The 26,604-nt window shown below is 50.9% G+C and overlaps 1 protein-coding gene across 11 annotated transcripts in view; it reads left to right on the forward strand.

The window, feature by feature from the left end:
- FAM78A (family with sequence similarity 78 member A) overlaps positions 1 to 24,619 on the forward strand; it is a 39,575-nt gene extending 14,956 nt beyond the window's left edge. For 4 of the 11 annotated variants that reach the window (XM_039461531.2, XM_039461532.2, XM_074394611.1 and 1 more), the window contains one exon: positions 1,048 to 24,619. In XM_039461531.2, coding sequence (XP_039317465.1) covers positions 1,048 to 1,576 — 529 coding nt within the window. In that variant the 3' untranslated portion in view covers positions 1,577 to 24,619. The remainder of the gene's footprint in view (positions 1 to 1,047) is intronic. The other 7 variants (XR_012516513.1, XR_012516515.1, XR_012516511.1 and 4 more) reach the window with 7 other exon arrangements.
- The last annotated feature ends 1,985 nt before the right edge of the window (positions 24,620 to 26,604 follow it).

Raw genomic sequence — 26,604 nt, forward strand, 5'->3', positions numbered from 1 at the left:
ACTGTTCCCGGCTTTCAGCCATTGTGATTAGTTCTAGGAGCAGGAATGCATTTTTTTTAGAGGTAGGGTCTTGCTTTGTTTGTTGGCCAGGCTCATCTCAAACTCTTGGAGTCAAGTGATCCACCTGCCTTGGACTCTCAAAGTGCTGGGATTACGGGTGTGAGCCACTGTGTCTCGTTGGGAGTGTTTTTTTTTTTTTGAGACGGAGTCTTGCTCTGTCACCCAGGCTGGAGTACAGTGGCACAATCTCAGCTCACCACAACCTCCACCTCCTGGGTTTAAGCAGTTCTTCCTTAGCCTCCCAAGTAGCTGGGACTACAGGCACCTGCCATTACGCCCTGCTAATTTTGTATTTTTAGTAGAGATGAGGGTTTTACTGTGTTGGCCGGGCTGATCTCAAACTCCTGACATTGTGATCTACCCTCCTTGGCCTCCCAAAGTGCTGGGATTACAGGTGGGAGCCACCGTGCCCAGCCAGGAATGGATTTTTGAACAGTAGCTTGTTCCTGGGAGTACCCGTAGGTGAGCGGAAGGCGCAGTGGCTGCAGGGTGTCCAGAGCTTCCCTATTAATAGGTACCTTGGTGGAAACAGGTGCCCGGGTCCCAGGCCCCATCACTTGGCCAAATGTCCTTAGGAAAATGTGGCCTCACTCTCCACCCCCAGCCCACCACTTTGCTTTCTGTATCTGCAGGGAGGGGTTTCATGGAAAGGTTGTCTGTGAACCTGTAGGGGGCCCTATAGCCTGGAGTGGGTCCCAGCTGCCACTGTACCCACGGCCACGTGGGAGTGTGGGATCTCTATGTCCCCAGAGCAACTTGGGCCAGGCGGGCCACCCTCTTCTGTCTGAGGGTTATGGTTGTCACAGCAGCAGTGATGACAGTGATGCTGCCAGCTATTGTCTGACCCCCTAGAATGTCAAAGGGGACTGGGTGGTCTTCTGGGTCCGTTTCATCCTCAGGGCCCGGGACAGCCCCTGGCCTGCGAGGGGGACACAGAAAGCCCTGCTTGAGTGACCAAGTGAGTGAACCGGCCTTCCCTGTCCTCAGGTCCAGCTGGGAGCTCCCCGACCTCCAGGAGGGCAAGATCCAAGCCATCAGTGACTCGGACGGGGTGAACTACCCCTGGTACGGCAACACCACGGAGACCTGCACCATCGTGGGCCCCACCAAGAGGGACTCCAAGTTCATTATCAGCATGAACGACAACTTTTACCCCAGCGTCACGTGGGCCGTGCCCGTCAGCGAAAGCAACGTGGCCAAGCTCACCAACATCCACCGGGACCAGAGCTTCACTACCTGGCTGGTGGCCACCAACACGTCCACCAACGACATGATCATCCTGCAGACGCTGCACTGGCGCATGCAGCTCAGCATCGAGGTCAACCCCAACCGGCCCCTGGGCCAGCGCGCCCGGCTGCGGGAGCCCATCGCCCAGGACCAGCCCAAAATCCTGAGCAAGAACGAGCCCATCCCACCCAGCGCCCTGGTCAAGCCCAATGCCAACGACGCTCAGGTCCTCATGTGGCGGCCCAAGTACGGGCAGCCGCTGGTGGTGATCCCACCCAAGCACCGGTGACAGCCAGGGCCACCTGCCAGGTTAGACTTGCGAATAATAATACCGCTGAAAACAAAACGCAGACTAACTCTTCAGTCATTCAGCAAGATACAACCACTCTACCTTCTCCAGCGGGCGGGTCTCACCGTGCTGATGCCCCCGGGAAGGCCTCCCCGGCTCTCGGCACCTGCTTCCTTTCAGGGAGAGGGGAGACCTAAGCAGGACAGACAGACCCCACGTGTGCCCTCAGGGTCACCTCTGGTCTCCTTTCCTCTCCTTTTTCTCACAGTTTGTCGCTCACTTGTCACAGATTCCCTGAAACACTGCTTTTTCCGGTTTTTTAAAACCTCCTCTTTTGGGGGTTCAGGGGCAGGAGGAGGAGGAGCTGATCAGGAGGGAAGCCCCAGCCCCGATCAAAGAGACAGATCCACACTGCTGCCGATTCGTGGCGCTGGCCGGCCTTTCCCCCCGGGTCCCCGTCCCCCATCATGCGGCCTTACGTAGACTTGCTTTGCCAAACTTTTGCCTTAAGCCGAATTTCAAGGAAGAAAATGAATCGGAGACAGAAAGCAGGATTTCTTTTCTACCAGACTTTTCCTCTTCTGCCAGAGGTGGAGGGAGGGGTGGGGTCTCCTGTGAGGTTCTCCTGAGGCCTTTGTCCCCTTGTCTTGGGAGAAGGGTCAGGAGGGGCATTTAGAGCTGAAACCAGCTGCTCACTCTTGCTTTTTGGCAGAAACAAAACCACAGGCAGAATCTGCCCGAACAGCCCCTTCTCTCCCCCACCCCTAGGTCGCATCCCCCACCTGCGGAGAGGGGCTGTGATCTCTGGTGGGGTGACCCCCGCCAGCGGCCTGGCCTTTTCTCCGCTCTCCTTTCCCAGCAGCCTTAACTTCCCATGGGAGGCTCCAGGAGGAGAGAGGGAGGCTCCTGTGAGCCCAGGGAATTTTCACCCTCTCAGTCCTCAGGACCCACCCCCAGTTGGGTCCCTGGTCCCTCCCTCCAGGTATGTGGCTTTATCTTTCTCCATCCACACTGGTCCCCGGTGCCTGGGGGCTGGCCACCCGTACCGCCAAGACACAGCCTCACTGTGAGTCTCAAAGGTAAGGAAGGCATTCATGTCCCCTCTTGCAGGGATTTTAAGACTTGAATGGGGCAGGCCCTGGCCCCTATGGCTGGCTGGGCTCTAGTGTACTGTAAAGGGGCCAAGACAGGGCTTGTTCTCAGGGGGCGCCCCTCCCAGGCCCTCGGGGCAGGGGGAGGGTGCAGTCAGGCTCTGAGTGCCACAGTGATGAGGTGGGAGGTACCCAAGCTATAAGGCAGTCTTGGGAGGCCATCAGCTGAGCCTGTGCTTCCTGTCCTCAAAGAAGTGAATCCAGGTCAAGGGCTGGGAGGGCTGAGTTGGCCCATGGTTGAGAAGGGTCAGAGCCGCTCTGGAGGCTGGGATGGCACAGTGGACAGCATCAGGTAAGGACAGACATCGGGAAGCCCATCCCTGGGACCTGCTCTCCCTCGGTCCCAGGCCTCGGGAGCCTCAGGCCACGCTTAGTCCTGACCCATTGTGCCAGGGTTCTGAGTAGTGTCAGCCTGTAGCTGCTAGCAGGGGTTAACGGGACATTCTGCCGAAGCCACGTTCCTTCCAGCTTGCCAAACCCACAGCTACCCCCCACCCCCGTCCCGGGGCCTGCACTCAGCCTAATAATTATCAAGCACAGAAAACCGTCCATTTAGAAAAATAATCCATTTCTGCTGCAGATGAGCCACTTGTAGGAGTCTCTGTGACAGCGTGGGACAGTGTGGGCACCGAGGTTCCTGCTCCGCCCCTTCGTCCACGGGCTGTTGCATTTATTCAAGGGGTGCTTAATGCCCGTTCAGTCTCTGCCGTCAGTCTCTGGGCCCAGCTCTTGCCAGGAGGCTGTCCTGACACACACTGGGCTGGAGCTGCCGGCTGGCACGGTGCTCAGAGGGCCCTTGGTGGGGGCCAGAGCTCCCCGAAGAAACTGCAGGTTCTCTTTTGTGAGTATGGGGGCTGTGCCACCTGGAGAGGCAGTAGCCTTGAGGAGAACAGTGGGTCCCAGCTGCAGGTCTGGGGATGGCGGGAATGGGCCTGGGACTCGGCTTTCATTCACTGGAGACGATTCTCCACTCAGGTCTTTATTGCACTAACTCGGGCCGGGGCCCTGGGGGTTTAGGAAGCAGGTCTCTAGCTGCTGGGTTCTTCCTGGAGGTGGGGCTAGAGAGCAGAATGGAAAGGGGCTTCCTGAGCTGCTGGGGGGCAAGGGGCCCCGAACCTACATTTCTTGAGTGTGCGCAAACACTCGGAGCAGGAGCCAGCACCCCTCCCTCTGCATGCCCGGCCCCCAGCCCACCTTGCCCCCTGAGCCACCCTCACCCACGCCCTTTCTTTCCGTCCTTCCTTCCTTACTGAAGAAGGGCTGGGAAGACCCCAGCCAGGCTGCAGGTCTGGCTGCGGATGCTCAGCTCAGCTCCGGCCTGGTCCCCAGCCTCCTTCCTCCTGTCGGAGCACAGGCTCCAGGCGTCTTCCCCGGGCCCTGATCCTCTTCTGTCCCCCAGCCCTGCCCTGGCGTGGACAGTCACCCACTCCTTCCAGCAATAAGCACCGTCCGTGGAGAGTACTGTGAAACAAACCAATGCACTTCCCAGGAGGCACAAGACTCTTGAAGAAGATGTAAAATGAACCTTTTTTTAAAAAAAAAAACAAAAAAACAAATTATTCATAAAGAGAAATAAAATGTAATTTTAAAGTAGGCTTGGCTAGGTCCTGGGTGTTTCCGAAGCGGTGCTTCACTCTGGAGTTGGTGGCTCTGTGCTGGCTGCGGGGGTGAATGTATTTCGGGGGCAGGAAGATCGGCTGAGGCTGGCGTCCCTGTTGTCAGGGCTGGGAGATGGGAGGAGGGAGCCAGCCTTTGAGCCCTGCACCTTCCAGCTGCTTCTGCTCACAGTCCCCTCTCCAGTGAGAGCAGCCCTGCAGCCTCAGCCTTGTACCAGAAAGTGTCCCTGCCAGTGCCCTGCCTGGAGGGTGGTGGGCTTGGAGGTAGAGCTAGGAATTGGGGGCAGTATGGCTTTTCGACGAACAATAAAACCCTTACGTCAAGGGCGATTAATGTTTAGGTTGACCCTTAACTTGGGCCTGCAAAACTCTCTTCCTGTGGTCTAGCTGGACAGTGTCAGTCTGAACAGGGGCTCCATGCCCTGCCCTTGGCCAGCAGATGACGACGACTCCCACGGGGCCCCAGCCTTGAATGGATACCATCTTATAACTGGAGCTTTTTTTGTGTAAGCATGGGTGGGCACCCCGGAGGTCCTGGAGTGGCTGTGGACTCTGAAGGCAGACCATAAGTTCAAGGCCATTTATGTGGGCTTGAACATGACACTCAGCCCCTCTGAGCCTTATTTACCTTGTATGGAAAACGGAGATTTGGCCAGGTGTGGTAGCCCACACCTGTAGTCTCAGCACTTTCAGAGTCCAACGTGGCGGATCACTTGAGGTCAGGAGTTTGATACTAGCCTGGCCAACATGGTGAAACCCCATCTTTACTAAAAGTACAAAAAATTAGCTGGGCATGGTGGTGGGTGCCTGTAGTCCCAGCTACTCGGGAGGCTGAGGCAGGAGAATCACTGGAACCCAGGAGACTGAGGCTGCAGTGAGCCGAGATTGCACCGCTGCACTCCAGCCTGGGTGACAGAGGGAGACCCTGTCCCAAAAAAAAGGAGAACAGAAAATGGAGATTTCCAGCTGCCTCCTGGCGGATTCCGTGGAAATTCCCTGTTCCACTCTGTTTCCTGGTGCGAACTCATTGAATCCTCATGACAACCCCACATGGGAGGTGTTATTGCCACCCCCATTTCACAGAGGAAGGAATGGGGAAAGTGGGCACCAGGAGCTGCCTGAGACCACGCAGCTAGCACAAGCCAGAGCCAGGATTCGAACTCTGGCCACAGAGCCACCTCTCGCCATGGTGCACTCTCAGCCTTGAGCCTGAGACTGTGGGGCCATGTGCAGTGTCCAGCAACATTGGTGACTGTTACTGAGAAGGTCCCATGCCTCTGCTCCCCCATCCTGGGAGCCCCAGACAGGAAGTGCACCCCACTCCCTGCCCCGGAAGTCTTGGGGCCGTCAGTTCTTTCTGGTCCGCAATGAGCCCATCTCATTCCCTTTGAGGAGGGGCTGGGTGGTCAGCTGTACCCACCACACAGGCGCATCTTCCAGGGTGAGCAGTGGCTTCTCTGCACCACCACCACCGGCACAGGGAGGCCCCACGCACCTGGGCATCAGAATTGGGTTCTTCTGTGGTTCTCCACGTTGCGGCACTCGCCTCTGCCTCCTGGGGCTGAGACACCAAAGCAGGAAATTGCATAACAGGCACTGCTGGCTGCGCTCCACACAGATGGCTTCTGGGTGGTGCAGTTCACTGTCGTGGTTTGGCGTCTCTGCATGAAGTCGGCTCCTGAGCTCTGCCCATGAGAGACCGTGGGGGTGTGTGTGTATGGGGGTGGGGGTGTGTATGTGTAGAGAGAGGGGTGCAGGCCTAACCTGACCGCCCGGCTTCAGCTCAGGAGCTCAGAAGAGCAAAGCATTCACGCAGAGGCTCCGTGAGACGGGAGGCGCAGCCCAAGTCTGTAGTTAACCGTTTTGAGAGGGAAATGCCCAAGGAGGGAGGTTGTGAGTGAAGTGGATTCCAAGTGGCATTTAGTCACATCGTGGAAGCCCTCCAGCCTCTCCAGCTGACAGCAGGTAAAATTTAGAAGTCCAGACTGGGAGGAGAGGCAAAGACAGTAGACGCTGCCCAGCTGTCACGGGTTCCTCTCCAGGATCCGGGCCTGGGAGAGCCAGCTGTCTAGGCCGGGCCAGCCCCACCTGGCCGAGACATCGAAGGTCTGGGAGAGGCAGCTGCACCACAGCCCTACACACCTCCACCTCCCACCTTCGAAGTCACTTCTCAGGAGAGCCCTTTCTGCTCTGAGCTGTTTTTTTGTTTCACGGTGGAGTTGTTTGTTTGTTTGTTTGTTTGTTTATCACTGGCACTCATCTCACAGATTTTTTATTTTATTTTATTTTATTTATTTTGGGGGGGGAAGAAAGAAAAAGAGAAAGAAAGGAAAAAAAAGAATGAAAGAGAGAAAGAAAGAGGAAGAGAAAGAGGGAGAGAGAATGGGAGTCTTGCTTTATTGCCCAGGCTAGATGCAGTCTACAAAATGTTATGTTCTGCGGACCTGCGGTGAAGAATTCTATAAATATTCACTGAGTTTACTTTTTCCAGGTCTGAGTTCAAATCATAGATGTCCCTGTTAATTTTCTATCTCATTGATCCGTCGAATATTAACAATGTGGTGTCAAAGTCTCCCGCTATTACTGTGCGGGAGTCCAAGTCTCTTTCAAGTCATTAAGAACTTGTCTTATGTATCTGGGTGTTCCTATATTGGGTGCATATATATTTATGATCATTGACTCCTGTCGTTGCATCGATCCTTTTACCATTATGTAATGTCCTTGTTTCTTTTAGTCTTTGTTACTATTAAAGTCTATTTTGTCAGAGACAAAAGTTACAACTCCTGTTTTCTTTTTCTTTTTTTTTCCTCTCCATTTGATTGGTGAGTCTTCCACCAACCCTTTGTTTTGAGTCTTTGTGTGCCCTTGCTTATGAGATGGATTTGGATACAGCGAACTGATGGGTTTTGACTTTTTATTCAATTTGCCTGTCTGTGTCTTTGATTAGGGCATTTAATCTATTTACATTTAGGATTAATACTGATATTTGTGAGTTTAATATTGTTGTTTAATGCTAGCTGGTTATTTTGCCCATTAGTTGATACAGATTCTTCATTATGGAGATAGTCTTTATTGGTAAGTTTTTGGGATGACTGATATTGGTTGTTCCTTTCTGTGTGTAGTGGTTCTTTCAGAAGCTCTTGTAAAGCAGGCCTGGTGGTGAAATCTCTGAGTGCTTGCTTGTTCGTGAAAAATTTTATTTTTCCTTCATTTATGGAGCTTAATTTGGCTGGATATGAGATTTTGGGTTGAAAATTCTTTTCTTTGAGGATATTGAATATTGACCCCCACTCTCTTCTAGTTTTTAGGGTTTCAGCTGAGAGATCTGCTGTGAGTCTGATAGGCTTCCCTTTATGGGTAACCTGATCTTTCTCTCTAGCTGCCCTTAGAGTTTTCTCCTTTATTTCAACCCTGGTGAATCTAACGATTATGTGTCTTGGGGTTGCTCTACTTGAGGAATATCTTTGTGGTGTTCTCTGTATTACCTGAAGTTGAGTATTTTCCTGCCTTACTAGGTTAGGAAAGTTTTCCTGAATAATATCCTGAAGAATATTTTCCAGCTTGGATTCATTCTCTTCATGACATTCAGGTACATCTATCAAACGTAAATTAGGTCTTTTCACATAGTCCCATATTTCTTGGAGACTTTGCTCATTCCTTTTTACTCTTTCTTCTCTAATCTTGTCTTCTTGTTTCATTTCATTAAGTTGGTCTTCAACCTCTGTTATTCTTTCTTCTGCTTGATAATTCAACTGTTAAAACCTGTGCACACTTCGTGGCGTTCTCGTATTCTTCAGTTCCATTAATTCACTTATATTCCTCTCTAAATTGTCTATTCTCGTTAGGATTTCATCAAACCTTTTTTCAAGGTTGTTAGTTTCTTTATATTGGGCTAGAACGTGTTCTTTTAACTCACAGAAGTTTCTTATTATCCACCTCTGAAACCTAAATCTGTTAATGGAACGCACTCATTCTCCATCAGGCCTCGTTCCCTTGTTGATGAGGAACTGTGATCCCCTGTAGAGGGAGAGACATTCTGATTTTGGGTATTCTCAGCCTTTTTATGCTGGTTTCTTCCCATCATTGTAAATGTATCCACCTGTCATCTTTGTAATTACCAGCTTTCAAATTAGGTCTCTGAGTGGACGTCCAACTTGTTGATTCCTACCACCGGAATCTGAGCAACCCACTGTGCCAGCCAAAACGGCAGCGTTAAGATTCTTGGTGCTTTTCTGCCCGGGAATCTCCGGTCTGGCTTCCCTTTTTCAATCAGCTGAATGAGAGACTCTGCCTTCCCGGAGCTCCAAACGTCGACCAAAAGGGGACCCAGTCCCGTTTACTCTGCACCAAGAACCGCCGCGCCGGCCACAAGAGTCGCGCTGGTGACCCGTGGGGCTCCTCCGCTGGGAATCTTCTGGTCAGTGAGCAACAAAAATTCTTCTGAAAGTGTGGCGTCCTCTCGTTCTCTGCGCTTTCACTGGGAGCTATAGTCCTGAGCTGCTAGTAATCAGCCATCCTGGATCTCTCCTCAAGTTTTGCTCTTGTTGCCCAGGCTGGAGTGCGGTGGCACGATCTTGGCTCACCGCAAGCTACGCCTCTCAGGTTCAAGCGAGTCTCTTGCCTCAGCCTCCTGAGCAGCTGGGATTACAGGCGTGTACCACCATGCCCAGCTAATTTTGTATTTTTAGTAGAGATGGGGTTTCTCCATGTTGGTCAGGCTGGTCTCTAACTCTCGACCTCAGGTGATCCACCCGCCTCAGCCTCCCAAAGTGCTGGGATTACAGGTGTGAGCCACCGTGCCTGGCCTGGAGCTGTTTTAAATGGGACAGAGACTGGCTATAGGCTGGGCCATGAGGCCAAACAGGAAAACCCCTCTTGGGGCCCCCAGAAAAGACAGTTTCATTGGAAACTGCAAAAGAGGTGATAGCCTGTGGCTCTTGAAGGACGTCGGAGGTTTTCTAACAGCCCAGGTGATCTTCTGTCGCCTCTGGCTTGGTGACTTTCTTGGTCATCCTCTATCCTGCTTGGGTGCCCCCATAGAAACCATTTCCTACCTGGTTGGGGGCTGGGCATTCGATGAAAGCAAATACTTTACTGTGTGATGGTCCAAAAATTGCCTATCAAGGTCACCGGGCACAGCCAGCCACCCTGGTGCTGTCCAAGCCCCTCCCTACCACTGCTGGTCCCTCGAGTGTGCGTGTTCTTCCCCTTCTGTCAGCGAGCACGCTGCCCCACAGAGGGACGTAGGTCACTTGTCTGGGAAGCTGTAGCACCGGGCTGGTTTTAAACACCCGGCCTTTGACCCTGAGGTTTGTCTCTGCTCCTTCTGTGACACCCTGGCCTTCTGGTACCCCAGTTCTACCAGACTGCCCTCAGCTGTCCTGTCACTAAGGTCCCCAGCATGACGCTGAGTTCGAGTCCTTAGCAGCCCTGTTGACCCTGGATGATGGCAACTTTTTTTTTTTTTTTTTTTTTTGAGACCAAGTTTTGCTCTTGTTACCCAGGTTGGAGTGCAGTGGCAAGATTTTGGCTCACTGCAACCTCCGCCTCCCAGGTTCAAGCAATTCTTCTGCCTCAGCCTCCCGAGTAGCTGGGATTACAGGCTTGAGCCACAGTGCCCGGCCGATAGAAACTATTAAATGCAAACAAACACATCTGAGCAAATGAACTCCATCTCTGTGCCTGTGTCCAGGGAGGTGAACCTGAAATTGACATGGGAACTGGGAAAGGCCAGCTCAGCTCCCGTTGCACCCAGACGGCGCGACTTGGAATGCAGAGGCGGGATTAGTTCCTGCATCAGCCGGAACCCTGGTTCTTATTTCATGTTTCCTTTTTAATCAGACAGAAGAAGGGAGGTGCGGCTGGGTGTTTACAGTGGACCAGATGCAGCTGGGAGCCCTGTACTATTCCTGGCTGCTACTGTTGCTGAGTGAGGTTGGGCCTGTTGCTCGACCTCACATGCCTGAGTTTTGTAATGGTCAGGCCAGAGACACGCATACCTACCCTGTCCTCTCCTGTCTGGGGCCCAGCGAAGGTGTAGCAAGTTGTGTTCCGTGTTAAACATGCAAATGGGGCCCCCAGAATAATCAGACTGGATACCAGGGCTTAGATCAGAGACCAGGGACTCTTCTCTCTAAATATGGCTCAGCCCGGCTTAATGATGTGGGATTCTTAGCATCCTTGACAAAGGCAGACTGAGTGCTGGTCAGACAGTGAGACAAATGTATCAAAATGTTTTAGCCTAGCTTTATTGGGATACAATTCACATACCATACAATTCACTCATTTTGGTTCTGGCCGGGTGCAGTGGCTCCTGCCTATAATCTCAGTACTTTGGGAGGCTGAGGCAGGTGGATCACCTGAGGTCAGGAGTTCAAGATCAGCCTGGCCTATGTGGTGAAATCCCGTCTCTACTGAAAAAAATACAAAAATTAGCAGGGCATGGTGGCACACGTCTGTAATCCCAGCTACTTGGGAGGCTGAGGCAGGTGAATTGCATGAAACCGGGAAGCAGAGACTGTAGTGAGCCGAAATCGTGCCATTACACTCCAACCTGGGCAACAGAGCCAAGACTCTATCTCAAAAAAAAAAAAAAAAAAAAAAAATTTACCAGGCGTGGTGGCACATGCTTGTAGTCCCAGCTACTCAGGAGGCTGAGGTAGGAGGTTGAGGCTGCAGTGAACTGTCATGTGGTTTTGGCTGCAGATCTGGCTTTCGGCAATAGACAATGGGCTCCCTTAGGGACTGCTGTCTGAGTAGCAGGAAGCTCTGCATGCGGGCCTCAGAGGATGAGCCTGGCAGCCTCGTGGGCTTAGCATCAGGCAGCAGCGTCCCACCGCAGGATGGTGGACGGGTCGGCAACTCTTAGGAGGCTGGTGGTGCAGGGCTGAGGAGTTTCCTGTTAGCAGCCAGCCACTTCCTGTGGAGGTGATGCGAGGGCCGTAGGCTCCTGCAGCTGCCTTCTCGACAGATGGCACCTCAAGGATGCTGCCTGTCAACACGTTCCATCTCCCGGGACAGTGAGGGAGACGGGTGGCCAACTGCCCCTCATGCGAAGCTGATGACCCTATAGGAATGTGGCTTCGAGACATGGCGTTGGGGTTGGCAGAATTGATGGCTTGGTGGTCAGAGAACCCTGAAACGCCTAAATCCTGCCCACCATCACTCTTCCTTCCCTGGGAGGGCTGAGTTAAATGGTTGCCCAAAGAGAAAGTATCACCACCATTCCCCCTTAGCAGGCCGGGTCCCGGAATCCGGGATGGGGACCCAGGAAGCTGGGTCCTGCTGAGAATCTCTCTGAGTACCTGTTTCACCTACTTCGCCCCTCCACGGCCAAGCTCCAGCCACAGGGCGCGTCACTGGCTGCTCGGAGGAAAGGTCCAAGAATCACTCCGGTCCGCTCGCTCACCTGGGATCCCACAGTGACTCCGTGCCTAGCACACCTGACCCTTCCGCCTGCAATCTGATAATCCAATTTGAATTTCTCTTTCTTTCTTTTTTTTTTTTTTTGAGACGGAGTTTCGCTCTTGTTACCCAGGCTGGAGTGCAATGGCGCGATCTCGGCTCACCACAACCTCCGCCTCCTGGGTTCAGGCAATTCTCCTGCCTCAGCCTCCTGAGTGGCTGGGATTATAGGCACGCGCCACCATGCCCAGCTAATTTTTTGTATTTTTAGTAGAGACGGTGTTTCACTATGTTGACCAGGATGGTCTCGATCTCTTGACCTCTTGATCCACCCGCCTTAGCCTCCTGAAGTGCTGGGATTATAGGCGTGAGCCACCGCGCCCGGCTCTTTTTTTTTTTTTGAGATGAAGTTTCACTCTTGTTGCCCTGGCTGGAGTATGGTGTTGCAATCTCAGTTTACTGCACCCTCTGCCTCCCGGGTTCAAGTGATTCTCCTGCCTCAGCCTCCCGAGTAGCTGGGATTACAGGAGCACAGTACCACACCTGGCTAATTCTTTGTATTTTTAGTAGAGATGGGGTTTCAGCATGTTGGCCAGGCTAGTCTCAAATTCCTGACCTCAGGTGATCCACCTACCTTGGCCTCCCAAAGTGCTGGGATTACAGGCATGAGCTACCACACCCAGCCTTGAATTTCTCTTTTTTTTTTTTTTTTTTTTTTTGAGACGGAGTTTCGCTCTTGTTACCCAGGCTGGAGTGCAATGGCGCAATCTCGGCTCACCGCAACCTCCGCCTCCTGGGCTCAGGCAATTCTCCTGCCTCAGCCTCCTAAGTAGCTGGGATTACAGGCACGCGCCACGATGCCCAGCTAATTTTTTGTATTTTTAGTAGAGACGGGGTTTCACCATGTTGACCAGGATGGTCTTGATCTCTCCACCTCGTGATCCACCCGCCTCGGCCTCCCAAAGTGCTGGGATTACAGGCTTGAGCCACCTGAATTTCTCTTTCTTAAAAGAATAGTTGTGGCTCAAACTCTTTCTTTAAAAAAAAAAACTTTGTTTAGGTATAATTGACATATGATATGAAAAGTGAACAATTTTTTTTAATGTTTTTTAAGTTTGTTTTTTTTTGTTTTTTTTTGTTTTTGTTTTTGATGAAGAGTCTCTATCACCAGGCTGGAGTGCTGTGGCACAATCTTGGCTCACTGCAGCCTCTGCCTCCCAGGTTCAAGCAATTCTTCTGCCTCAGCCTCCTGAGTAGTTGGGACTAAGGTGCTTCTAGATAGCTCCGTTTTTGTTTTAGAACCAGATATTTCTCATTACAGCCTATAGTCCCATTCACTCTGGAATATCCAAACGCAGCTTTTAGAAGAAACGTGTTACTAACTCGCTGAATCTAAACATAGATGCAGCTTCCTAAGGTGAACGAACTCACAGCAGAGCAATTTGAGAGAAATGTTTCTTCTGTGTTTTAAGCGCAGTCTTACTGCTAATTCTCATATGGCTGTATATGGCTGGAAACATCTATTTCTAGACTCTCCAAGGAAAGGGTTTCTGAAATGCTTCATACACACATCAGTTTAACTCTGTAAGCTGAATGTACACTTTGACAACCATTCTGCTAGATAGCTCCACCATGCCTGGCTAATGTGTGTATTTTTAGTAGAGATGGGGTTTCACCATGTTGGCCAGGATGGTCTCCATCTCTTGACCTTGTGATCAACCTGCCTCAGCCTCCCAAAGTGCTAGAATTACAGGTGTGAGCCACTGCATCCAGCCAAAAGGGAACGATTTGGTAGGTTTTGGCATGGGTACCCACCTGTGTCCATCATCCCAGCCGAGATACTGAGCATCTGTATCCCGACAGAGATTCCTCTCTTGCCTTCATCAGCCCACCTGCTGCTCCTCCCTGCTGCCACCTGCCCCCAGGCACCCACTGATCTGCTTTCTGCCACTACGATTAGATCGCACTTCCTAGATTTTTATGTAAATGGAGTCATACAGTATATATTCCTTTAAAATTTTTCTTATTATTATGTATGACAGGATCTGTCTCTGTTGCTCAGGCTGGAGTGCACTGATGCAGTCCTGACTCACTGCAGCCTTGACCTCCCAGGCACAAGCAATCCTCTTGCCTCAGCCTCCCAAGTAGCCCTGGTAATTTTCTATCACCCATGCTGGAATGCAATGGCACCATCTTGGCTCACTGCAACCTCTGCCTCCCAAGTTCAAGCGATGCTAATGCCTCAGCCTCCCGAGTAGCTGGCATTACAGGTGCCTGCCACCATGTCCAGCTAACTTTTGTATTTTTAGTAAAGATGAGGTTTCACCATGTTGGCCAGGCTGGTCTTGAACTCCTGAGCTCAGGCAGTCCTCCCAACCTCGGCCTCCCAAAGTGCTGGGATTACAGGTGTGAGCCACTGCACCCAGCTAATACTTTGTTTTATGGATTATGCTTTTGGGCTAAGAAAGATTACAAAGGTTTTCTCCTATGTTTTCTTCAAGAGTTTTAGATTTTACATTCATGTCTATGATCCATTTTGAGTCGGTTTTGTGTGTGCAGGGCAGGAGTCAAAGTTCTATCTTTGGCACACAGAGAACCAGTCGTCTTGGTGGCTTTTGTTGGAAAGCCTGTCCTTTCTCACTGTGTCACCTTCCACCTTGTCGAAAATCAAGTGACCAGATACGTGTGGAGCTATTTCTGGATGTTCTATTCTGTGCAATTAACCAATGTTTTTTTAAATCTTGACACCACGACCAGATGGTCTTGAATAGCGTAGCTTTATGTCTTTAAAAATAATAGTTGTATATATTCTGGAAGTATATGTCCTATTTTAATAAATGGTGTAATTGTTTTTCTTTGAGATGGAGTCATGATCTGTCACTGAGGCTGGAGTGCCACGGCACACTCTCAGCTCACTGCAACCTCTGCTTCTCAGGTTCAAGAGATTCTCCTGTTTTAGCCTCCTGAATAGCTGGGACTACAGGCGTGCACCATCATGCCCAGCTAATTTATTTGTTTTTAGTAAAGACGGGGTTTCACCATGTTGGCCAGGCTGGTTTTGAACTCCTGACCTCAGGTGATCCACCCACCTTAGCCTCCCAAAGTGCTAGGATTACAGGTGTGAGCCACTGTGCCCGGCTTTATAATGTCTTAAAGAAAAGAAGTGCAATTCCTCAATCCTCTCTGTTCTTCTTTTCCAAAATGTTATTAAATATTTAGAGGTTCTTTGCATCTCCATATGAATTTTAGAGTCAGCTACCAAAAAAAAAAAGGTCTGTCAGGAGTTTGATTTTGATTGGGACTATATTGAATCTATAGGTCAATTTGGAGAGAAGTGACAGTTTAGCAATGTTGCATTTTCTTTTTTCTTTTTTTTGAGACGGAGTTTCGCTCTTGTTGCCCAGGCTGGAGTGCAATGGCGCGATCTCGGCTCACCGCAACCTCCGCCTCCTGGGTTCAGGCGATTCTCCTGCCTCAGCCTCCTGAGTAGCTGGGATTACAGGCACGAGCCACCATGCCCAGCTAATTTTTTTTGTATTTTTAGTAGAGATGGGGTTTCACCATATTGACCAGGATGGACTTGATCTCTTGACCTCGTGATCCACCTGCCTCGGCCTCCCAAAGTGCTGGGATTACAGGCTTGAGCCACTGCGCCCGGCCTCAATGTTGCATTTTCAGGCTGGGTGCGGTGGTTCACACCTGTAATCCCAATGCTTTGGGAGGTCGAGGTGGGCAGATCACCTGAGGTCGGGAGTTCGAGACCAGCCTGACCAACATGGAAAAACCCCGTCTCTACTAATAATATAAAAATTAGCTGGCGTGGTGGTGCATGCCTGTAATCCCAGCTACTCAAGAGGCTGAGACACAAGAATGGCTTGAACCCAGGAGGTGGAGGTTGTGGTGAGCCAAGATCGTGCCATTGCACTCCAGCCTGGGTAACAAGAGGGCAACTCTGTCTCAAAAACAAACAAACAAAAAACAATATTGAATTCTCTGATTCATGACTATGTGTTCCCCCGTTTATTTGGGTATTCTTTAATTTCAGTCAGTGATGTTTTGTAGTTTTGGGGTATAGGTCTTACACATCTTTTGTTAGATTTATACTTAAGCAAATCACATTTTTGTTGTTATTGTAAATGAAACCGAACTGGAATTTTGAATTCCAATTTCTGATTATTCATTGCTAGTATTTGGAAGGATACTTGTTTTTTGTTTATTCAGCTTGTATTCTGAAGCCTTCCTAAAGTCACTTACTAGTTTTAATAGCATTTTCTGGCGGGGCTTGGTGGCTCACACCTGAAATTCCTGCACTTCGGGAGGGAGAGACGGGTGGATCACTTGAGGTCAGGAGTTCCAGACCAGTCTGGCCAACATGGCAAAACCCCATCTCTACTAAAAACACAAAAATTCCCTGGGCATGGTGACGCACGCCTGTAATCTCAGCTACTCCGGAGCTGAGGCCTGAGAATTGCTGAAACCAAGGAGGTGGAGGTTGCAGTGAGCCGAGATCGTGGTGCTGCACTCCAGCTTGGGCAACAGAGCGAGACTGTCTCGAAAGTAACTCTTTCCCTAGATTTCACAGGATTTTTAAAATAGATGATTATGTTATCTGCACGTAAAGCCTGTTACACATTTTCTTTCTAATCGACATGCCTTTCATTTCTTTTCCTTGCCTAAGTGCATTGGCTAGATCCTCCCGTGCAATAAGAGGTGACGTCGGACGCGGTGGCTCACGCCTGTAATTCCCACGCTTTTGGAGGCTGAGGCGAATGGATCACAAGGTCAGAAGATCAAGACCATCCTGGCTAACATGGTGAAACCCTGTCTCTACTAAAAATACAAAAAATTAGTTGGGCATGGTGGCATGTGCCTGTAATCTCAGCTACTCGGGAGGCTGAGGCAGGGGGATTGGTTGAACCAGGGAGGCGGAGGTTGCAGTGAGCCCAGATTGTGCCACTGCACTCCAGCCTGGGTGACAGAGGGAGACTCCGTCTCAAAAAAAAAAAAAAAAAAGTTGTGAGAGTGGATATTCTTGCCTCCTTCCCTATCTTGGGGTGAAAGCACTCTATCTTCACCATGAAGTATGATATTAACAGTAGGTTTATCTTAGATGCCTTTTATAGGGTGGAGGAAGTTTCTTCAATATCTAGTTTGTGGAGAGTTTTTATCAAAAATGGACACTGGATTTTTTTCTGTATTTATTGAGATTATCTTTTTGTTTTTTTAGTTTTTACTCTGTTAATATGGTGAATTGCCTCCTGGGTTCAAGTGATTCTCCTGCCTCAGCCTCTTTTACATCTCTTCTATGTTTCTGCTCAACATGTTTAATCTTTCCTCTAGCATCTTGGAAATACAGAGTGCGTGTGATCATGGTTTTAAAGTTTCTGACTGCTAATTTTTTAATGTGTTATTTATGGACCCATCTCAATTGTTTGAGTTTTCCCATTATAGATTGCGTTTCTTTGCTTCTTTGCATGCTTGGTGGTTCTTTTTCCCTTTAAAGATAATTTATTTTTTCCCAGCCAGGCGTGGTGGTTCACACCTGTAATTCTAGCACTTTGGGAGGCCGAGGTGGGCCGATCACTTGAGGTCAGGAGTTCCAGACCAGCCTGGGCAACATGGAGAAATCTGTCTCTACTAAAAATACAAAAATTAGCTGGGTATGATGGTGTGTGCCTACAATCCCAGCTGATGGGGAGGCTGAGGCAGGAGAATCACTTGAACCCAGGAGGCAGAGTTTGCAGTGAGCCAAGGTCACACCACTGTACTCCAGCCTGGGCGACAGAGTGAGATTCTGTCTAAAAAAAAAAAAAATTGTTTTTCCCTGATCACAAAATACAGGGAGGAAGGAGCAAGGGCAATCCTGTAATCCCACGGCTGTATCTTGTGATTCTCTGCGTCTATCCTGCACAACACAGGCTCAGGCCGTACCCACAAATGCTTTCTTACATTCCAGCGGCTGCAGAGTATAGTATATGACTAAGTGGGAAGTTTTAATTAATTAATTATATTTATTTATTTATTTTTAAAGATGGAGTCTCACTCTGTCCCCCAGGCTGGAGTGCAGTGGCGTGATCTTGGCTCACTGCAACCTCTGCCGCCCGAGTTCAAGTGATTCTCCTGCCTCAGCCTCTCAAGTAGCTGGGATTACAGGTGTACACCACTGCACCTGGCTAATTTTTGTAGTTTTTAGTAGAGATGGGGTTTCACCATCTTGGCCAGGCTGGTCTTGAACTCCCGACCTTGTGATCCACCCACCTCGGCCCCCCAAAGTGCTGGGATTGCAGGCATGAGCCACCACACTCGGCCTGTTTATTTATTTTTTGAGGCAAGGTTTCTCTCTGGTGTCCAGGCTGGAGTGCAGTGGCGCCATCACAGCTCACTGCAGCCTCGACCTCCTGGGCTCAAGCAATCCTCCTACCTCAGTCTCTTGAGTAGCTGGGACTACAGGCACACACCACCATGCCTGGCTAATTTCTTGATTTTTTTCTGTAGAGACAGGATCTCCCTAGGTTGCCCAGGCTGGTCTTGAACTCCTGGGCTCAAGTGATCCTCCCGCCTCAGCCTCCCAAAGTGCGAGGATTACAGGGGTGAGCTATTACACCCTGCCCAGCAGGACTTTTTTTGTTTTGTTTTTGTTTTTTAGATGGAGTCTCATTCTGTGGCTCAGGCTGGAGTGCAGTGGCACAATCTTGGCTCATCGCAACCTCTACCTCCTGGGTTCAAGAAATTCTCCTGCTTCAGCCTCCCTAGTAGCTGAGACAAAAGGTGCTTGCCACCATGCCCAGCTAATTTTTGTATTTTTAGTAGAGACAGGGTTTCACCACGTTGGTAAGGCTGGTCTTGAACTCCTGACCTCAAGTGATCTGCCTGCCTAGGTCTCCCAAATTGCTGGGATTAAAGGCATGAGCCACCATGCTTTGAATGCTTTTTTTTTTTTTTTTTTTTTTTAAGACGCAGTCTCGCTTTGTCATCCAAGCTATAGTGTGCTGGTGTGATCTCTGCCTCCCAGGTTCAACCGATTCTCCCACCTCAGCTTCCCAAGTAGCTGGAATTTCAGGCACGCGCCGCCATGCCTGGCTAATTTTTTGTGTTTCTAGTAGAGAGATAGTTTCACCATGTTGGCCAGGCTGGTCTCGAACTCCTGACCTCAGGTGATTCACCTGCCTCAGCCTCCCAGAGTGCTGAGATTACAGGTGTGAACCACCACGCTTGGCCTATTATTTGTTCTTGACAGAACTTTAGCAATAAGACAAAATAAACATCTTTGATTAAGAATCTAATTGGAAATAAAATTGACTTTCAGATTAGAATGACTACTCAGGCAAGTTGCTCTCATGCCCTGATCAGCATTAAATGACTCATTGGGGAAAGTGCATCTTTTCTCCTTCCGATTCCCAGATCCAGTCTCCTGGGTACAAAATACTCATTGTAAACCAGGTAAGCCATTGGTAAGAAAAATGAGATGTGGGGAAGCCCCAGGCTCATTCGGATTTATATCCAAGAGGCAGTAGATGGACGCCACCGTGACAAGGCTTGACTCTACAAAAAAGACTAACCTAGAAGCTTCTTTGTTATTATTATTATTAATTATTTTGAGATGGAGTCTTGCTGTCTTGTCCAGGCTGGAATGCAATGGGGCGATCTCAGTTCACTACAACCTCCACCTCCCAGGTTCAAGCAATTCTCCTGCCTCAGCCTCCTGAGTAGCTGGGATTACAGACGTGCGCCACCACACCCAGCTAATTTTTGTGTTTTTAGTAGAGACAGCCTTTCACCATGTTGGCCAGGCTGGTCTTGAACTCCTGACCTCATGATCCGCCCTCCTTGGCCTCCCAAAGTCCTGGGATTATAGACGTGAGCCACCGCACCCAGCCTAGAAGCTTCTTAAGAGGCAGAGTTTTCGTTTCTTTTCATTGACAGTTCCAGTTTTAGGCCTTGTGTATTTTGAGAGACCTGACTGTCACATGGATTGCTGAAGAATGAAGAATGGCCTTTCGTTGTTAGGTCTGCAGACTATAGATCTATTAATCTGTACAGGATGTTGTCCAGGGGTTTAAGCGAGTCTGACACCAGCGGCTGAGATGCAGGTAAAAAGGGTTCTGCTCTAAGGATGAGCACCTAAGTGTTGTTTTCTCTAGCCCTTCACCTTCACTGGTGCCGTCCCACTCTCGGGAAATTGTGTAGTGTCGGCCTCGGGGAAGCCAGAAGTCAGTGAGGAACAGATCTTTGTAAGCAACCCCTAGTGGGAGAAGGCCGGGGCTGCCTGGTTTGCACCTTTGAGCTACAGGCACAGTCTTCCTGTGGCCATGCAAAAGCCTGAAGCGGCCCACGTGTCCTGTGATCCCTCAGTCCTTCAGAGACTATAGGGACCTGTGCCATAGCGATAACGTGACTTCCAGGAACTGATTTTTCTGGCATGGCTGAATATGTGACAAAATATTTACAGGTTTCACCATGGACAGTTTCTCATTCAGTGGATATTTGTCGCATAAGCGGACCCATTAAGCATCTCTGAAGAGAAGGATGTGTCTGCTCTTAGAAGGATTGTACCTTTGGGCAGCCACCCCACTTGTTTGGAGCATAAGCAGCTAACAGGGCAGGAGGCTCAGTTATCTTTGCAGCTGACTCAGTTTAGCTCTTCCTTGATAGCCACAGTGAGTCCAGGGGTCAGTACGCACAGTGAAAGTGGGATGGGAGGCTGGGTGCGGCGGCTCACGCCTGTAATCCCAGCTCTTTGGGAGGCGGAGGTGGGTGGATCACCTGAGGTCAGAGTTTGAGACTAGCCTGACCAACATGGAGAAACCGTCTCTACTCAAAATACAAAATTAGCCAGGTGTGGTGGCACATGCCTGTCATCCTAGCTACTCAGTAGGCTGAGGCAGGAGAATCACTTGAATCCAGGAGGTGGAGGTCGTGGTGAGCAGAGATCATGCCATTGCACTCCAGTCTGGGCAACAAGAGTGAAACTCTGTCTCAAAAAAAGAAAGAAGAAAGGAAGGAAGGGAGGGAGGGAAGGAAGGAAAGAAAGAAAAACGGGTCAGAATAGGGAGCTTGGCCTTCTGCATGCCCTGCCCATAAATGATGATGGTAATGACGATAATAATAGCAGCTTTATATACAGTATTTCATTTACTCCTTGACAAATCTAAATAAAGGTGTTAATGTCCCCCCCTTTTTAATAGATGATAAAACTGGGGCCCAGGGAGGTTAAGTGACTTGCTAGAAGCCGCATAACAAGGAGGTGATTTGAAACCAGGCATACCCATGATCTGAGCTGATAAACTACTCTTGGAATTGAGTCACTTCTCTCTCACTTCGCTCTCTCTTTGGGGTCGTGCAGTTTCCCTTTCGTATTTAAGGAGGAAATTGAACAGGATGATTTCTAGTGCTAACATGCTGGGTTGCTTTGATTTGCTCGTGGGCCAGCTTTACTCAATGCCACGGCCAAAGAAGGGACGCCTCCTCCCTGAACACACATTTCACAGCCAGCAGCACACTGGGTGAGGAAAGGGCCTGGGTGCTGAGTGTGTGGCTGGGTGTAGCCCAGAACATCCGCCTCAATTGCTGTGCCTGCTGTGCCCTCGGGGGCTGGCAAGGGAGCTGCACCCAGGAAGTGCGATGTCTCAATGACTGCTCTTGAATGCCGACCACCAGGCCTGCCATCTGTGCCACTGGCAACCACATGGTAGCGTCTGACTCCGCCCGGATTGAGTGCCTGGATGTGTTTATTCCTGCTTCCAGAAGGGTCCAAAATAAAAAAAGAGGCAGGGCATGGTGGCTCACGCTTGTAATCCCAGCACTTTGAAAGGCCGAGGCGGGTGGATTGCCTGAGGTCAGGAGCTCAAGACCAGCCTGGCCAGTATGGTGAAACCCCGTGTATTAAAAAATACAAAAATTAGCTGGGGGTGGTGGCGGGCACCTGTAATTCTAGCTACTCGGGAGGCTGAGTCAGGAGAATTGCTTGAACCTAGGATGTGGAGGTTGCAATGAGCTGAGATTGCATCACTGCACTCTAGCTTGGTCAACAGAGCGAGACTCCATCTTAAAAATAAATAAATAAATACAGAAATGAAAAAGAGGACTGTGAAGACAAAAGCCAGTGGTCAGTGAGGTCAGGAGGACCAAAGCCCCAGCCCACTGGGGAAGGCACACTGGGGAAGAGGTTGTGGGTGCTACCACAGCTCAGAGGGGCCAAGGCTGCCACCCAGTCAACGGTAAATGGAGGGACTTGGCTCCCTCAAGGCCCAGCCAGGGCCCCGGGCATGAGAGACGGCGGGAGGGATTCAGGCCGCTCCATCCAACCACCTGTCTGTAGAACCTTGTAACATAATGATGGCACTTTAATTTCCCGACACTGGGCTGAATCTGGGTTCTCTAAAACCGAGAAAGACAGTGATTTAAAAGCAAACATCCTGAAATGCCGGCTGGTGACGGTCAAGCTGCTCCATCCACTCGGCCTCTCCTGTCAGCTGTAGCCAGTGACTTGGAACTGCCTGCCAGCCTTTCTGCACCTCCCCGCTTCCCAGCGGCCAGTTAGAGTGCTCTGGGACAGAGCACAGGTAAGTGGTGGGGCCAGGGCTTTGGCAGGGGATGCGAGCGTGCACCCACTGTCTCCCCTGCAGACTGGACAGTGGGACACGCATGGTCCTTTCCTGGCGGCTGGCCCTTTGCAGGTCCCTGTGCCTCATTCCTGAAGTGTTGCCAGTCAGCCATGGGATCAAGGAAGACTTTGTGGGGCACTGGGGTCCATCTGCTGGGGCCTGGGTCTCTCCCTGTGAAGGCAGGGAAACCACCGTGAGCCCAGTGACTGTGCCAGGCGCTGCCCTGAACCCTGTGAGAACCCTGCCCTGTGAGGCCCATGGCCTCTGCCCTATTTTCACTGGGGGCAGACAGGGCGACTTACTCTGCTGGTGAGTCTCAGAGGATGGCTTCCTCCCCAGGGCCTCCTGCACACAGCCCACACTATTCATCACTCACCTCGCTCTCCTGCCCTGGTGTGTTCCTGGGATGAGACCCAGAGGACCCTGGGAAGGGTGGAGAGCCCTGGCCTTGCTGCGCAGCTCTGGTGCCACCAGCTGGCCCCGTGCCCTTGAGCTATCTGAATACCCCCTACCCCTTGTCATCTCCTGCTGGGGTCTGGCTTTTGAACAAGTCTTGGCTTCCTTCTAGGAAGTCGTGCTGCGAGTCATTTATCAACAGTTCCTGACTTGCTCTGCCCTGGCACTGTCCCCACGGAGCTGCCCGTCTCTGGGACTGACTATAGACGAATGAATGAAACCACCAACTACATGAGCAATCACAATTGCGATGGAGACCTCAAAATAGCAGCACAGCAGGACAGGGGCACACAAAGGGAGCCGGTGCCTGTGAGCCGGTCAGGCCGCCAGGAAGGCTCTGCAGGAGGGAGGTGGCGCTTCAGCAGAGACCTGCAGGATGAGCAGGAAGGGACAGAGGATGGAGTGGTCCTGTGGCGAGGAGGAGAATGGGCCATTTGAGGAGCAGTGGGGCCTGGAGAGCCTCGGGGAGAGTGAGACACCAAGAGGGGTGGGAGGCAGAGGAGGGCCAGACGGCAGGGCCTGCAGGCACTGTGGGGGCTGCGGGGCAGCCAAGTCCCCTTCTAGCCTTCCAGATGGAAAGGCACCCGGGCGAGGCCGAGAAAGCCATCAATGTGCCACAAAGCAAAGCTGCCTCTGCACCCTCGTAGGCCAAGACGCCAGCAAGGTGGGGTCACCTCCAGCCAGGGCCGGGCTCGGCTTTTGCTGTGTGTGCTGGGGCTCCCGCTTTCCATCCATGGCCCATCCGCTCCCCCCACCTGCTGCCTGTGGCCTCTGCAGCTGGCAATCTAGGCCCGAAAACAATGTAGAGAATCTCCGGCCTGCCGGGGCTGCGGTATGGACAGGCTTCTATTTATAACAATGCAGCAACTGCTACCTCAGTGGGCCTGTGGCCTGACCTCCGGTAGGACTCTGGGAAGCCTCAAAGCCAGACCCTAGAGCAGACGGCAGAGGAAGGGCAGATGCCACAGCTGAAGGGCGTGGAGCCTGCTGCTCCCACCCTGACGTCCGCCCAACAAACTCCGGTCCGTGTGTGGCTCACACCAACGTAAGCTAGACAGGCCCAGCCTCTGCCCACCACCCCCTCCCCGGCTGCCGTTGTAGAGAGACTGTGACCACAGAGACCAACAGGCGAGAGGCAGAGGAGGGGACAGGTAACTGCATGGCGTCAGGGTATTTCCTGCGACTAATGTCAGGGCCGGCTTGTTTTCACAAGGTGGTTGGCCGGTGGGTAAGGGGCTTGGCAGTGTTGCTGGCACGAGCAGGCTGGATTTCTTTGGAAATGAACAGGTATCTTGGAGAAGAAGAACCAGGAGAGCCAACGGTAGCCAGCCCGGCCCTGGCAGGAGACAGAGGGAGGCACTGCCTGGGCCCCAGTGCCGGTTCCGCCCCCATTCTCTTGAGAGTTGGGCAAACCGCTTCCTCGATGAGCCTCGTTTCCTCCTCTGAAAGCTGTGGGTTACAGCACGTGGCTCACAGGGTGAAATGTGAACATGTCAGAGAAGTGCTTAGCATAGTCAGTGCCTGGCTTGCCGTAAACGTCCAGTGAATTACTATTATAAAGCAATTTTAAAAAGGAATGTGTGTTAGCAACACAACCAGCAGGAAATAAGCTCTGCTTGTGACCAGCCACACCCATGATGCAGCGGTTCCCAGTCTGAGTGCCAATGACCCCGACTTGAAGGAGAAAGGTTCCGTGGCAGACGTATTCGGGAAATGGCAGACTGTTTCCTCTTACTGATTTACAAGGCATATTTGCATATGAAGGGCTCAAAAAGATTTTTTTTTAATAATAAAAATATGTTGTTTGTTCCATCCACTCTTCCTAAACTTATATGGCCACAGAGCACGCCTCCCCAGCCCTTATTTTTTGTACAATACTAACTTCCCATAGGAGACATTTTGAAAATGGGAGAAGTTTGAGGGTTGAAACACCCTCCATCCAATCACTCCTCCTCCTTTCCCCAGGAGGAAAGTAGAGAGTGATGCTGAGACCGAGCCATGGGGGTGCACACGCAGGAGTGTGACCAGCTGGCAGTCTGACCCTCATCCCTGCCTTCCAGCCAGGGTGCTCCACAACCTTCCTCGGAGGAAGTTCGGGCAAGAAGCCCCATTTCTGGCATGAAACGGGGCCGGTTTTGTTGGCTAAAAATAAATGCTGAGAAGTACCAGACAGGTTTTCTAAGAGAAATTACAGGCCGGGCACGGTGGCTCATGCCTGTAACCCCAGCACTTTGGGAGGCTGAGGTGGGAGGATCACGAGGTCAATAGATCGAGACCATATGGACTAACATGGTGAAACCCCGTCTCTACTAAAAATACAAAAAAAATTTAGCCCGGCGTGGTGGTGGGTGGGTGCCTGTAGCCTCAGTTACTCGGGAGGCTGAGGCAGGAGAATCGCTTAAACCCGGGAGGTGGTTTTGGTGAGCTGATTATGCCACTGCCACTGCATTCCAGCCTGGACGACAGAGCAAGGCTCTGTCTAAAAAAAAAAAAAAAAAAAAAAAATGGTGCACCAGCTCACGTCTATAATCCCAGCACTTTGGGAGGCCAAGGAGGCTGGATGGCTTGAGCCTAGGAGTTTGGGACCAGCCTCGGCAACATAGCAAGACCTCCTCTCTACTAAAAACACAAAAAATTAGCTGGGTGTGGTGGGGTACATCTGTAGTCCCAGCTACCTGAAAGGCTGAGGTGGGAGGACTGCTTGAGCCTGGGAGGCAGAGGTTGCAGTGATCTGAGATCGTGCCACTGCACTCCAGCCTGGTGACAGCAAGACCCTGTCTCAAAGGAAAAAAAAAAAAAATTACAAATGAGAATCTATAGGGGTTAAAAGATGGAGAGCCCACTCAGCGGATGCCAGGGCCCTTCCTTCTCTGACATAGTAATTTGAAATGAACAACTGGCTGGACACGGTGGCTCATGCCTGTAATCCCAGCACTTTGGTAGGCTGAGGTAGGCAGATCATGAGGTCAGGAAATCAAGACCGTCCTGGCTAACCAGGTGAAACCCTGTCTCTACTAAAAGTACAAAAAAAAAAAAAAAAAAAAAAAAAAAAAAAATTAGCTGGGTGTGGTGGTGGGCGCCTGTAATCCATGGAGTTAGGTTCTGTTCTTCAGATGCCCCTGGGTGAGTATTTATGGCTAGTCCTTAAGGCTGAAGGCCCATGGGGTTCATGGATCATCTGTACAAGAATCACCTGCTTTAGGAAAAACAGATTCAAGGGCCTGGCCCAGCCCTGGTGAAGAATCTCCAGTGAATGCCTGAGCATGGCGTTACAGCCGCGCCACTCCCCAGCAGCGCGGTCCTGTGTTTGACAAGGGGCCTGAAAGCCAGGTGGGGGAGGCTCCCATTCCCCAAACCAGATGAAGTCAAAGTGGGAACCGACTTGCAGCCATTTAACCTGGATGTCACGCAAGAGCTTGCAGGTGAGGGTAACAGCATCTCCAAGACAGGGAAGCAGCTTTGTGCCAGGTACACCTCGTTTAGTCCGAACCACCACCCTGCCAGACAGGTGTTCGAATTCTACTTTACAACTGAGGGAAAAAACCCTCAAGAAACAGAAGCCAAGTGCCTCATTCTTGTTACAGAACTGGCAAGGGTTAGGGTTAGGCAGCCTGCACGGTGCACTCCGTTTCTGTAATGCCAGACACTTGACCTAGAAGCTTCTCTGGAGGCTGCCAGAGAGAATGCAAAGCTGAAAGCAGGCAAAGGACACTCACTGGCAGGGAGGGCTGTGTGGAGGGGACCACTGGCTCAGCCGACTCACCATGCCACAGGACTCGTATTTTTGCCCAAATGAG

Source organism: Saimiri boliviensis, chromosome 2, assembly GCF_048565385.1.
Source record: "Saimiri boliviensis isolate mSaiBol1 chromosome 2, mSaiBol1.pri, whole genome shotgun sequence".
NCBI classification, from domain to species: Eukaryota; Metazoa; Chordata; class Mammalia; order Primates; family Cebidae; genus Saimiri; species Saimiri boliviensis.